This window comes from Prionailurus bengalensis, chromosome D3 (assembly GCF_016509475.1).
Source record: "Prionailurus bengalensis isolate Pbe53 chromosome D3, Fcat_Pben_1.1_paternal_pri, whole genome shotgun sequence".
Taxonomy (NCBI): Eukaryota; Metazoa; Chordata; class Mammalia; order Carnivora; family Felidae; genus Prionailurus; species Prionailurus bengalensis.
In genome coordinates this window covers 2388882-2402879 of record NC_057356.1, presented here as the reverse complement: position 1 = coordinate 2402879, position 13998 = coordinate 2388882, and the positions used below count along the sequence as shown (strand labels likewise).

At 56.9% G+C, this 13998-nt stretch overlaps 1 protein-coding gene across 2 annotated transcripts in view; it reads right to left on the bottom strand.

The window, feature by feature from the left end:
* Nucleotides 1-12655, bottom strand: part of TMEM132D (transmembrane protein 132D) — a 558778-nt gene extending 546123 nt beyond the window's left edge. The window contains exon 1 of one of the 2 annotated variants that reach the window (XM_043557302.1): nt 12394-12655. In XM_043557302.1, the coding sequence (XP_043413237.1) occupies nt 12394-12472 (79 nt within the window). In that variant the 5' untranslated portion in view covers nt 12473-12655. The remainder of the gene's footprint in view (nt 1-12393) is intronic. The other variant, XM_043557301.1, reaches the window with a different exon arrangement.
* Between the last annotated feature and the right edge of the window lie 1343 nt (nt 12656-13998).

The window sequence follows — 13998 nt, the reverse complement described above, 5'->3', positions numbered from 1 at the left end:
TCTGAGGGAAGCAGGACTTTGATGGAACTGTGAAAGAAAATGTTCTTTCTGTTTAGTGAATTTTGGGTAAGAAGATTCAATTCTGAGCTGGGAAGCATCCTGCCTAAATGAGGGGCAGTGTCTCTAAGAACAGAAGCAATACAGTCAAAGAGGAGCAGAGAGGCTCTAGGGCCTTGAGGCATCACACACACACCTGGATCAAGCCTTGCCTGATGCCAGCTTACCCGCAGAACTTCCCTTACAGGAAGCAGCATGTTTCCTTCTCCCTTCCGCAGAGACTGTGAGTACTCACCACGCGTAGGGACACGTGCTGCTCGACATTTTCCAGCCCCCCCCCCCCCCCCGCGGTCAGAGGGAAGCCTCGCTTCTAAGTGCCGGTCAGTGGGAGGTGCGGATTAAGTAGCGAAGCCAGTTCCGAATCTGGACTTTCAAAGCATCCCACGTGATCCTCTGGCCCTCTCTTCCCCTCCCGTGATGCCTTCAGAGGCCGTGTGCTCCGAGCGGCATAACAAGAAGGTGGAGGCAGGTCAACTAGGCTCTAAGTGAACAGGAAGTAACCCTTTCTCAAATTAATCCACCAAGACGCGGCCATTTGCTTACCCCCGTACCGTGGCTGGCCTGTCCTCACTCCCGTACCCCCCAGGCAACCCGAAAGCTTTGTTTCACGCCTGCAACACAAACATGTCCAACTACTGATCAGTACAAAGTGCCGCCTTAAGTAAATCTCAGGTAGAACGTTTCTGTTCGACCCGCAGGTTCTGGGAGACTGACCTATGCCTTGTTTTACATTCCGGAAGGGGGTCGTCCCAGCCCGAGACCTGCTCTGATTCCTCCCTTGACAGCACCTGTTGAATGCTGACTGGGAACAGTAACCTAGAGAGAGGCCCTTGGGATGACAAAACGGAACCGGCCCTCTTAAGGGTCTCCTGCTCAAAGAAACACAAGGGCTACGTTCAAATCCTAGAAGGCAGAGGGACTGCCTAGAAAACCCAGAATCAAATCAGCTACGGACTGAGCATTTCTTTCCCAACGCCATGATAAGGAATGTCAGAAACACACGGGAAGACTTCTTGCTTCCTTCTTTTTTTTGTTGTTGTTAATGTTTCTTTGTTTTGGGGAGAGAGAGAGAGAGAGAGACAGAGACGAAGACAGAATGTGAGTGGGAAAGGGGCAGAGAGAGAGGGAGACACAGGATCCGAAGCAGGCTCCAGGCTCCGAGCTGCCAGCACAGAGCCCAACACGGGGCTCGAGCTCACAGACCGTGAGATCACGACCTGAGCTGAAGTCGGATGGTCAAGGGACTGAGCCCCCGGGGCGCCCCTCTTGCCTCCGTCCTATAGCCCTCTTGGGAAGAGAAAACTAACAAGGGTGAGATACTCCAACGTGACTCTCTCGGCAACATCAATAGCGTCAAAAATCAACTTTAACACAGCGCGAGTTTCTCTGGATTCCAAAGATCGGAACATTTATCACCAATTCCAGATCCCTTCGGAGCTGCCTTCTTGAGTCCTGTTAACCAGCCCGGCAGGAACCTCCTGGAACCAGGGTTCAGGGCTGGCTCAGGTACTGGGGGCCCCAGGGAAGCAGCAGCATCCAGTCCCCGGGGCCCCCAGGTCCCGGGAGGAGGGCACTGGTGAAGGCGGGCTCTGGGCCAGAAAGGGAGCAGACTGTGGCTAGGGGTCTCCCCACCCCCCACCCCCACTGGTCCTTCAGCAAACTGGGCCCCCAGGGCGCCCTGCGGGCCTACACACACAACCCAGCAAGCCCCCCTCCACCGGACAGAGCCTGCGGCCAGCAGCTAAGAATCCTGGCCAACACAGAGCGAGCGGAGTCCGCAGGAAAGAGATTCCAAAGGGTTATTCGGGGGACACCAAGGACACATCCTTCCTCTCACCACATAATCAGAGAGCGTGTCCATCCCTGTACTGATCACACTGCTTTACCAGAGACGGTTATGACTGTGTCCCACACTTCCCGGCATCATCTCGACGGCAGAGCTGACTTCATACTCCTTTCTGCCTCCTGAGAACCTAGCTCACCGATAGGTAAACAACAGCCCTCAGTGCCCAGGACTGGTGGCATTCCTTGCCGGAGATAAAAAGTCAGAACTGGGTAGATCACAGCCTGAACTTGAATGTTCTCTGCTGTGTGTGGGCAGCGGGGCTCTCTCAAATGCCATCAAAGTCACAGAACCGTGAAATTCCAGATTCGCTTATGTAATGGTGATTCCCAAACAGCATGTCCTAGAGGGGACCTCATCTTCCCGGCCAACAAAATAGCATCCTACCCGCCCTTTCCTTTCCTTTTCCTTTCCTTTCCCCTCTCCTTCCTTCTTTAAATCCAAGTTAGTTAACATACAGTATAATAATGGTTTCAGAAACAGAATCTAGTGATTCATCACTTACGTGTGACACCCAGGGCTCATCCCAACAAGTGTCCTCAGTGCCCATCCCCCATCTAGCCCATCCCCTCACTCACCTCCCCTCCAGCAACCCTCAGTTTGGTCTCTGTATTTAAGAGTCTCTTGTGGTTGGTCTCCCTCTCGGTTTTGTATTATTTTTCCTTCCCTTCCCTTATGTCCATCTGTTGAGTTTCTCAAATTCCACGGAGGAGTGAAGTCCTATGATATCTGTCTTTCTCTGACTAATTTCGGTTAGCATAATACCCTCTAGTTCCATCCACGTTGTTGCAAATGGCAAGATTTCATTCTTTTTCATCGCCGAGTAGTATTCCACTGTGTGCTTGTGTGTGTGTGTGTGTGTGTGTGTGTGTGTGTGTGTGTATTTACCCACTCGTCAGTTGATGGACATTTGGGCTCTCTCCACACTTCGCCTATTGTCGATAGCGCTGCTATAAACTTTGGGGTGCACGTGCCCCCTACAACTCAGCATTTTTGGATCCCTGGGTTAAATACCTAGTAGTGCAATTGCTGGGTCGTGGGGTAGTTCTATTTGTAACTTTTTGAGGAACCTCCACTGTTTTCCAGAGGGGCTGCACCAGTTTGCATTCCCACCAACGACGCAAAAGAGATCCTCTCTCTCGGCATCCTCGCCAACATCTCTTGTTGCCTGAGTTGTCTTAAACACATTTTCTTAACACACTTGCCTTGTCCCTCCTCCCCTGAAACCACCATCGCTCTATCTCCAAGTCACCTGCTGACTAATGACCAAGGAGGCTCCGGGTCGCAGCCCTCTTCACAAAGCGTGCCCGCAGAATGCTTGCCGTAAGCAAGTCTGGACCTTCCTCTCTGGCCACAGACTGTGTCACCTCAGCCACTGCAACCCCACAGCTTCCAGGCGCCGAAGCACCTCAGGGCACCGGACCACACTGTGGGGAAAACGGAGCTTGGGGCACTGGGAGCCACATCCGCAAAGAGCGGTGGCTTCCGCGTGACGCATTTACAACGGTTTCCAGGGACACTCGAGGCACTCGGCAAAGTTCATGGGTACCGCACACACGGACACGTGCCGTCACCAAGGGCATCACGGTTCCACGAAACCAATGCTCTCAGGTGCGAGGGAGACACCTGTGCAAAACCTGTGTGACAAGGGACAGACGACCCTTCCGGAAACATGAATTCTACCCGTACTACGTGGCCAGGGACTAAACTGCCATAAATCTACCCAAAAAAGTAACTCAAAGCAAAAATTATGCACGAGGATAATTATTTCCTTAGAACAGTGGAAAACAAGAAATTCTGGAAATGTCCAGCAAGAGCTAAAACCTTTAAGCCATGATGCATATGTTGTAAGTATGTTCGCGGTAGGTTTTCATTTATTTATTTTTTTAACGTTTATTTATTTTTGAGAGAGACATAAACAGAGCCCAAGCAGGGGAGGGGCAGAGAGAGAGGGAAACACAGAATCCCAAGAAGGCTCCAGGCTCTGAGCCGTCAGCACAGAGCCCGACGCGGGGCTCGAACTCAAGAACCGTGAGATCACGACCTGAGCCGAAGTCGGACGCTTCACCGACTGAGCCCCCCAGGCGCCCCAAGTTCGCGGTACGTGTTTAAGACATGGAAATATTTACGTGAACATAGCGCTCAAAAGAGTCCAGAACGCAAACTACGTGTAGCATCCACAGTATGAACACAATGATTCAAAGAACCCACGGAAAACAACTGGGATGAGACACATCACAACAGGAAACGGCCGTCCTTGGGCAAGGAGACGGTGTTTACCTCTCCGCCCTCTCAAAATTAGCTTGAAGTAGCTGCCATGGAAGAAGCAGGGGAGGAAGCAGACAGGAGGAGGCGAGGACACAGGCAGGAAACAAGATAAAGCCAAGGGGAAAGCTGATGTAAGAGACGTGTCACTTGCTTACAAAGAGCAAACGTGGCTCAGAAGAGCCCCAGGAGTTGGAGCAAAGAGAGACACTTAGAAACTCACTTACAAAATTCGTGGTGTCCACAGGATAAAGTGCAAACCATTTCTCAAGATAAACACAGCTTTTTTTTTTCCCGCCCACCCCCGAAGTACTAAGACCTAGCAAGCATTTCTCAGGAAAGGCACTGAGGAAAGGGATCGTGTTCTAATAGCCAAAACCCTTGCACCACCGCTCCACTCGGCCGCCCACGGTGACACAATCCTCACGGGCACCCCGAGCCCCTCCCACGCGTTGCAGCTCAGGCGGGGGGGGGGGGGGGCACGTTGTGTGGCCCTGGGGTCAGTGTGCCACACGCATCCCGCCGCCCCATTTGCTAGACAGTTCCCACGTCGGGATGAGCCGGGACAGAGCACATGCCCGTCTGCAGCCAGAGCCAGCGTCCGTGTGCCCGAGACAGTAACGCTCACCTGGGAAGGGCTGGCTGGGGACCCCGGGACACCACCCCACAGACTGTGCTCAAGGCGGACCCCCAGCCATCTGCCACCATGGAGCGGCCAGACCCACCGCGCCCGGCACGGCCCGTGTCTGCTCTTCACCGTGTCCCCAGGGGCACCAGCCACACGGCCACCCTCAGTCCCCAACCTCAGCGAGCCAGAAATGCCCGTTTCTTCCTCCTAATGGCAGGGACCCCGTGTCCGTCTGGAGTCCTCCTTTCACCCAGAGGCCAAACAAAGTCTCCGTCAACACCCCCCTAGTGGTTCCAGGGACCGGGTCTAGGTTCCGGAAGCCCAGCAAACCAGAAGGGTTCATTCCCACCACAGCCTTCGCCGTGTGTCCCAATGGCATCTGCTCCCCTGCGGGCAGTCCCTGCAGACCTCGGCTGGACCTCCACGGTCACTGTTTCTTTTTTACTTCTTTTACTGTTTATTTCGTTTGAGAGAAAAAACAGAGCGTGAGCGGGGGAGGGGCAGAGAGAGAGGGAGACGCAGAATCTGAAGCAGGTTCCAGGCTCTGAGCTGTCAGCACAGAGCCCGATGCGGGGCTCGAACCCACGAACCGTGAGATCACGACCTGAGCCCAAGTCGGACGGACGTTCAACCAACTGAACCACCCAGGTGCCCCTGCACCCCCATGGTCTTGACCTCAGGGCCTCCTGAGGTCGCCCGTGCCCTCCCAACCCCCAGCCACGTCCGCACGACACCCAGCCAGGCAGGGAAACGTTCTGGGACTCCCAGCACCTCGAGGGAGCCCCCTGCCTGCTCACCGCGCAGAAATGTTTCCCCTCTGCCCCTCGCCCCCGACGTTCAGGACACGCGGCCCCCACCTGTGACTCCCCAGTGCACCTGGGAGGACCCTGTGTGGCCTCCGTCACTGACGGCACATGGTGACTCAGGGCATCTCAGCTCGGCACTACCCTCTCCTCCCTTGGAGCCAAACATCAGGCCTTTGGTCGCGCGCTTTCTGCCGCAGCGAGACGCAGTGGCCTCCACGTGTCCCCTGCCTGAAGAGAGGGGTCCGGGGCGACCGGGAAGGGGGCCAGGAGGGGGAATCTGCAACATGGACCCACAGCCTCTCACTGCCCCACGGGCTAAGCGAGAGGGTGTCCAACACCTTGCACCCCGACCAGCTACGTGCTCACTTCAGCGCCCCGCCTGCCCGGACGGCTTTCCCGACGAGACGCCAGCCTGAGGACGGTCATCTTGCCTATGTCGTGACCTGTCTGGCGATTTCCCCCACCGACGTGCGAGCTCGCGGTTTCTCACGCCAACAGGAGAACGTCAAGTCCCCAAGAGCTAAAAACACCGTGAGACCGCCCGTCTTCTCAAACCCGGATCTGACGCTCCATCGAGACGCTTCACTCCAGGCAGAGAAGGCAGGACGTCCGTGCCCTCTCTGCTCTTTCCCTCGGCCACTGTGGTGCCATCTGCTCTGACAACACGTGCTCGAGTCTCTTTTCCAACGCGTGTCGGGATTTTGTCTACCCTGAAGTTCACGGACCTGCCTCTTTGCGGATCGGTACACCGTTAAGCGGCAGGGCGTCTTGGGCGGTATTTCTGCGTCAAAGGAACCCTCAAAACCAGCGTCCCACAGCAGAAGTGGAGGAGACCGGCTGCGGGCTGTCGGGGGCCCCCCTCATTCCTTCCTAGAAGCAGGGTTTTCTTTAATGAATGACGAAAGCAATGCAGGTGCGTTCTGAGCCTTTGGTGTCACGTCGGCACAAGCCCGCGGTGGGTCCCCACGATCCCCACCACCTCCCTGCCGCCGGCCTCCCCTCGAGACTCACTGCTCGGTCGGGCTTGGGGTGTGGCATCCGAGCCAACCTCACCGATTCACCCGTTCATGGGACACACCGTCCCCCTCTCGAAAGCAAATCGATACGTGTCTGTCTGCCTTCCTCCTACATGCTTCTGCCTCTTCCTTTACCTCTTCTCTAAAGAGCCACCCCCACGCCGCGTCCTGCAGGTCCCTCCCCCCCCCACACCTGGGGCCTAAGCGTGCCGGGGACGTCAGTGATGTGAGTCAGAGTGTCACTTAACCCTTTGCGACAGTCTGGGAATTAAAAATCTACATTGGTAGGGATTTTTTTTTAATCTTTTTTTTAATGTTTATTTATCTTTGAGACAGAGAGAGACAGAGCATGAACAGAGGGAGCGGGAGACACAGAATCTGAAACAGGCTCCAGGCTCTGAGCTGTCAGCACAGAGCTTGACGCGGGGCTCGAACTCACGGACCGCGAGATCATGAGCTGAGCCGAAGTTGGCCGCCCAACTGACCAAGCCACCCAGGCACCCCTATATTGGTAGGGATTAAGAGATTAAGAGGTACCAACTACCAGTTATCAAGCAAATAAGTCGCGGGGAAGAAAAGCACAGCCTAAGGAAATCCAGGGGACACGGCTGGAGCGACGTCCTCCCACGGCGCCAGGCGGTGACCGCTGAGTCACACGCACGACGGTCGACTCTCCGTGTCGCACACGCGACCCCACCCGCACACGGTACCCCCGCTCCACCTCAACAGCGACCGTTAGGACATAAAATAAATGAGACAACTACCAAAGGCATGTTTAAAAATCTACACTTCAGCCCCTGTTCGGTACCATTTCCCATCGCTGCTGGAAAATTTCAGGCCGAGGAGATTACGGACGAGGACGTCCTTTCGCCCACCCGTTCAACGCGGGTTTGAACTTACACGGGCACCGTTTTCGAGAACGACAGTCCTGGAAATGCACCGCGTCACGGTTCCCTTGATAACTGGCTCTAGCTAGCTCCCTTTGTCGTAAGAACGCAGTAAGAAGTTCACAGAACACGGAAACCCGCGCTCATCGACTGTGTCCGTGGTCCCTAAGGCTTCCGGTCAACGGCAAGCTACTGCTGGCAGCCAGATTTTGGGGAGTCAGAGTCCTAAGTGGAGCTTCTACTGAGTAGGGGGGAGGTCGGCGACCCCGTCCCTTATGCGGTTCAAGGGCCAGATGTGTGGAGCACCAGCCATACACTAGGCTCTGAGCTACAAGTCAACGAGGGCCTCCCTGTACTCAACGGTCAGCGAGTCTGGAAGCATGAAAGAAGGGACTGGTTTTCAGGTGTTATAAACAACCACGAGCGGCCAAGCGCATGGGCTGATCAGAATCCAGACCCTGCCCGTTTCTCCTTGTGAGATCTCGTCTGAGCCTCACTTTCTGCATCTGTAAAATGGAGTTAATAACAAACCCCAACCAGTTAGGTTTATCTGAAAAGTCCCCCCAGAAATCATTGTCCTGAATCACTCAGCACAGCGGCCATACAATAATTACTCCCAAAACTAGCCATCGCTATTACTGACCAAAGTATTTCCTACGGCACTTTGAATTACTGAAGGAAAAAAAACAGACAGACAAACAAACAAATACGCGATTAAATTATTTTACCCTCAAGTCTTGAGCATACTTGAACAGTGATTGTATCTTTGCAAGGTCCAAAGAACCATAGCATGTACTGGAGAGAAATCAAAGCTACGTAGAAAAATACACAGTGTGGTCCCTAGAGGAACTTAAAGTTTGGGACAGGAGAATCTAGGTTTAGAATGTAACCCCCAGAAAAGGTTGAAAACGGACGCGCCAAAGGTATCTGTGTCCAAATCCCTTGCATCCCTGTGTGTCACCTTATGGGGGGCGGGCAGAGGGGTCTTTGCGGATGAGACTGAACAGGATGGGAGATGATGTGGATTGTTCTGGTTGGTTCCCCTGCAAGTGCGTGCTTCTACAGGGAGGCGGGGAGACTTTACACACAGACACAGAGAGGAGAGGCTGAGAACGGAGCGGAGAGGCGGGTAGCACCAGCCAGGAAGACTGCAGTGAGGCTGCTGGTGGCAAGGTCTGCGGGCAGGCGGCCACCAGAAGCTGGAGGAGGCAAGACACGATCTCCCTTGGAGCCTTCGGCTGACAGCTTGATTTCAGCCCTGCGATATTAAGTTTGGACACCTAGCCTCCAACACTGTGAGAGAATAAATTTCTGTTTTTTAAGTCCCCACGTCTGTGGTAATTTGTGAGTGGAAGGATGGATGGAGGGAGGGATGGATGGAAGTGGGGGAGGGAGGGAGGGAGGAAGGAAGGAAGAGAGGGAGAGAGGGAGGGAGGAAGGAGGGAGGGGGGAGAAAGGATGGCTAGATGGATAGCCTGATGAACAGAAAGACAGATGAATGGGTAACGACCGGTTCAATGAACGGAGGAGTGGCTTCAATGGACAGATGACACAGAAACATAGGGTAGCAGAAGCTTCCGCAGTAGGGTATTTTTGGAGCTTTTGTTTTGTTTTTCTTTTTTTTCTTGGCTACCGAAATGGAACCAATTAAACAGATCCTCATACTCGGAATCCTACCTTTCTTTGCGCGTACGTATTTGTTATAAAACCGTATCTGTTGTTTAACTTTTCTAATTCGGAGGAAATGAAAGTTAATGATCCCCCTGTTCCCCAGCCCTTTAACATTGACGTGTGTAAGCAGCACAGAGTCCCCCCACGTCTCGGCCTCTCACACAGGCACCGGCCAGCTCCCTCCTGGATAGTTCGGCCTCCCGGCCAAGCCCGGACAAGGGGCGGCTGTAAACCAGAGCTGTTTCCGGTCCAAGGCTGTACCGGATTTCTCCTGACCCTCCCTCCACGGAGGCGGGGGTTCTCCCCCCTCCGACACCCCTCCCTGGTCCTGAGACGGGACCTGCATCGCTGCAGTGGCTCCCCTCCCAGCCCCCGGGGTCGCCGAGGGTCCGCTTCTCACTGCCACGTACAGGAGAACCCTCCCTGGAGGACGCAGGTGCAGGTCACGACAAGCGACCTAGATGCGGTGACCTTCCTGTGTTCGTGGAAACGTGCCCGCTCCCCGCCCACCTCCCGTGTTCTCATTCCTTTGTCTTGTCAGCCCCCACTTTCCATATCGCTGCCCCCCCCCACCCCGGAAATGAACAGCAGCGTATAAAAACACAGTCCTGGTTCACGTCAAGTTCCCAACAAGACTAGACCTACACGTAAGACACAAGCTCTCTGGCAACCGGACAGAAGACCATTCTCCAGGGAAGTCTGGGACCAGAGGACAACGTGGCCAGTCACTTACTGACCTCATGATATCATCTCTAGGTCCCCAGGATAGAAGTACAAACAGCCGAGGGCCTGGGTGGCTCAGCTGGTTGAGCGTCTGACTGTGGCTCGGGTCATGACCTCACTTTTCGTGGATTGGAGCCCCGCGTCGGGCTCTGTGCTGACAGCTCGGAGCCTGGAGCCTGCTTCGGATTCTGTGTCTCCCTCTCTCTCTGCCCCTCCCCCACTCACACTCTGTCTCTTTCTCTCTCTCTCTCAAAAATAAACATTCAAAAAAAAGTTTTTTAAAGGAGTACAAACAACGAAGCTTTATTTTTACTTGCTTTTCAATCCATAGAAGAGTGGGTCCACTCTGTGACCAATCCCCGCCTGCTCACGAATTACGTGAGGTTCTAGGACATCAGCCTGGAATTAAAATCTGCATTTCTGTTCATTCAAGGATTCATATTTGGAAGTCATCTGCGTTTTTTCCTCGGCCCCAGACCCACCGGGCACTTTGGGTTACGTGCACGTGTCCGTGCGTGTGCAGACCTACATTTGCTTCCAATTAAAATCCTTCAAAACGGAGTCCATATTCGATGTCAAGCTGGTCTAAAGCTTTCAGGTGGTCAAAGAATCTCAGGGGAGAAATGCAATGTGCACACGCGAGCCAGAACGAGCCATCCCTGCATTTAGAAATCACATCTGCACCAGGAAATTTTATATAACATGATGGCATGCCGGGGGGGGGGGGGGGGGGGTCACACTTTTTCCTGTTCTTCGGTATATTGGGAAAAATCACCGAATAACCGACCTCGGGCTCAGCACTGTGCTTGCCGCTGTAGGAAAATCCACACAGCACTGACTCACTTCTGAACAGTTTGGCTGAGTTAAGGTCTCTAAATTCAACACACAAAATATGCCACATGCCGGGCTGATGGCATCATTTCACACGCTGAGACTCCCCCCCGCCCACCCCCACCTCGCACAGGCCCTTGTTTTAAGAACATTTTTCAGGGTTTCCACTTGAAAAAGTTGAATGGCATCGGGGAAAATACAGTCTTCTCCAACACTGCCCAATCTCATAAAGAAATCAGTACCGGAGCTACGTACATACCCAGGGAAACGTGAGAGTTAAGTCATGTTTACCTAGCTATTCTGGACCTTTCTCAACAACATAAAAACAGAGAAGCCTCTTCCTTTCAGAAAATCAAGTGACAACCAATAAAGAAATATGCCTCACAGCCATATGCAAGACCGCTGCTGTTGCTGTGAATTGGGTTTTTTTTTTTTTTTTCTTTAACCTCGCGTCTGCCTGGGTTGGATTCACTGAATTCATCAACCTTGTCTTTGGTTCCCTGTGCACACCATAAATCCCAGAGGCCCTGGTCCTCGGGACTGCTCTCACTCCTAATTAGGAGCCGTGAACCCGCTCCAACAGCTCTTGAAAAGACGGTAAGCGGGGTGGGCGACCCTCCCCTCCCCGGACCACAGCAAGCGAATGGTCCTCTTCTGGCCTCAGATCCCGGCCTTCCTCACCTCCGCGATTCTGCAAGAGCTCGCAGAGATTTCCTGTCATTAAAAGGCTCTGTGCATGACAAGTGGCTTTGAAGTTTCGGAGCTCTCCTCTCGAAAATCTTTTCAGAAAAAAAATCTGTCGACGGAGATTGGGGGGCACCCACTGGAGCCTGGCACGAATCTCCACTTTCCTCCTAACATGATTCCCTGCAGGAGGCAGGCGCTGGGAGGGAACCGCTGACAAAACCGAGAGTCCGGATCGATAAGGAGAAAGAATTGCTGGTACTTTCCACCGTCTCCTGCGTGAACCACGTAACTCCTCCTTCAAGGAATTAGCGCCCCGAGCCTCCAAAGCGACTGCTGGATGCGGGTCTGGGTGCTGACTGCAGGGGAAGGGGGCACACGGGGCAGGGGTCCCTGCCTGCACTCAAGGCTCCGGGTCGGGGCCCTGCTGACAAGTTGCGGTCAGAACTCCGCGGCGAGGCCGTGCGGACGCTGGCGCGGCCCCGCGGCCCCGGAGGGCGGGAGCCTCGACCCCGCAGGGCACCCCTCCCCGAGGTCCTGGGGGCAGTGGGGTCACTCCGGGGCCCCGTTTTCGGCAGCCTGCCAGGCACTGAACGCATTCCCGTACACAGGAGGGCTCTGGAATGCTTTCCTCACAGGTCGGCGCCGGCAGGGAACGCGCCAGGTGCACGCTCCGGGGCCCTTCCAGGTCATTCCAAGCCCCCTCCCCCGGCAGGGCCCGCCTCCCCTCCCCTCTGCGGCTTCTCCGCGGCCCCCTCCCCCGACGCAGGGCTATTTTTCCCGGCGTCCGTCGCCAGTCTCCCCGGGGACCTCGCGGCCAAGTCCCCCCGGGAGGGACCTGCAGCAAGAGGGGCCGCCGGCGCGCGTGCACACGCGCACACGACACCCACGCCCTCCGTCCCGGCCACCCCGGCCACGCGCGCTCCCGCACCCTCACTCGCGGCAAAGTTAGTCCCGGGCCGGAGGCGGCGGCGGCGCTCACCTTTGGAGAGCAGGGCGGCCAGGCTGATGAGCACGGGGGACCAGCGGTGCCACGGCGTCCCCATCTCAGAAGGGCACATCCCGGAGACCCGAGCGCGGCTCCTCGGCTCCCGGCGCCGTCGGGGCGCGGACCAGCGGCCGCCGGGCCCGGGTTGGCCCCGGGGGTGGAGGAGGGGGGTTGGGGAGCGCGGCTAGGGGCGCCAGCAGCCGCGGGGCCCTGCGCCCTCCGCCCGCCAGCCCATGGCCGGCCGGGCGACGACCGCGCGCGGCTCCGGACTGGCTCCCCCGAGGCCGGCGCGCGCCGCAAACCCCACCCCTCGCCCCCGCCGGGCGCCTCGCTCGGGTCCGCGCGGGGTCGGGCCTCCCGCTCGGCGGGCGAGGGGGGCCGCCTCGGGAGCGCGGGAGCCGGCTAGCGCGCGCGGGCGGCGGGGCGGCGGGGCTGCGGCGGCGGCGGCGGCGGCGCGGGGGCCCCCGGGGGGCTGGCCGGGCGCGCGGGGGGGCGCGGGGCGCGCGGGCGCACGGTCCCCATGCCGCCCGCGCCCGAAGTTTGGCGGCGCCGCCCCCGCGCGCCCGGCTCCGGCCCCCGCCCGCGGCCCCGGCGCGCGGAGCGCACGGCCGGCTCGGGAGACGCGGCCCCGGCGCGCGGAGGAGCGGCCGCCGGCTCGGGGACCCGCGCGGTGGCCCCGCTCGGCCGACACCGCAGCCCGCGCGGAGCCGAGCGCCGCCGAGCCCTGCGCGCCTGGGAGGTTGGGGGGTGGGGGGTGGGCTTCGCCTTCCGAATTTGTCTGTTTTTGAAAAGCCCCACCCTTTCGGAGTGACAGCCGTGAGCCCCAATCCGCGAAGTAGGGCCCACCTCTCTCCCCAACCCCGGGGCCGCCCGCTCGCCCCGCCCTCGCCGTCCCCCCCCTCCTCCCCGCGGGTGCGGCTGGGAGGGGCTGCCGGAGGCGGCTGGAAACCCCGCCCGCCCGGAGCGCCCCGAGCCGGCCGCCCAACCCCCCCAAACAGGTGGCGAGACGGCCATCTGCCTCCCCTGCGTCCCCAAACCTCCAGCGAAGGGCCAGCCCTCCGGCCTGGGGGGTACCTCGTGCGCTCCGCCGGCCCTCGGAGCGCCCCGGGCATCCCCGACTACCTCTGAGGAGGAGGGCCTCCGACAAGCCATCCGGCCCCCAGCCCCCGGTGCTGGAATGACCACCAAGTCAGGGACCCTGAAGGGATTCCATCTTGACCACCCCCCCCCCCACTAACCCCTTCCCCCCCGGGCCAACTGGAACTGGGAATTGATGGGCTGAGGGCCAACGTGGCCTTGAGCATATCAGACACAAGGTTCTAGGTTTATACCTTCCTGGATCCCTAATTAAGACAGCCCTGAAACCGAGATCACTAAGCATCATTCTCTGAGTTTAGTCCAAGGACCCCTGCGCTCCATGTGAGCCTTTGAATTAACCGGATCAAAATCAGAGAGACAGAGAAAGCATTCTGAATATTTTGAAAATACTGTGAAACAACAACACCCAAATCAAATGAGGCGAATTTACCCAGTAGGTGAAAACGGGTCTTTATCATCCGGCTAACAGAGCAGATGTTTTGATTCTCGGTGCCGTGGTTG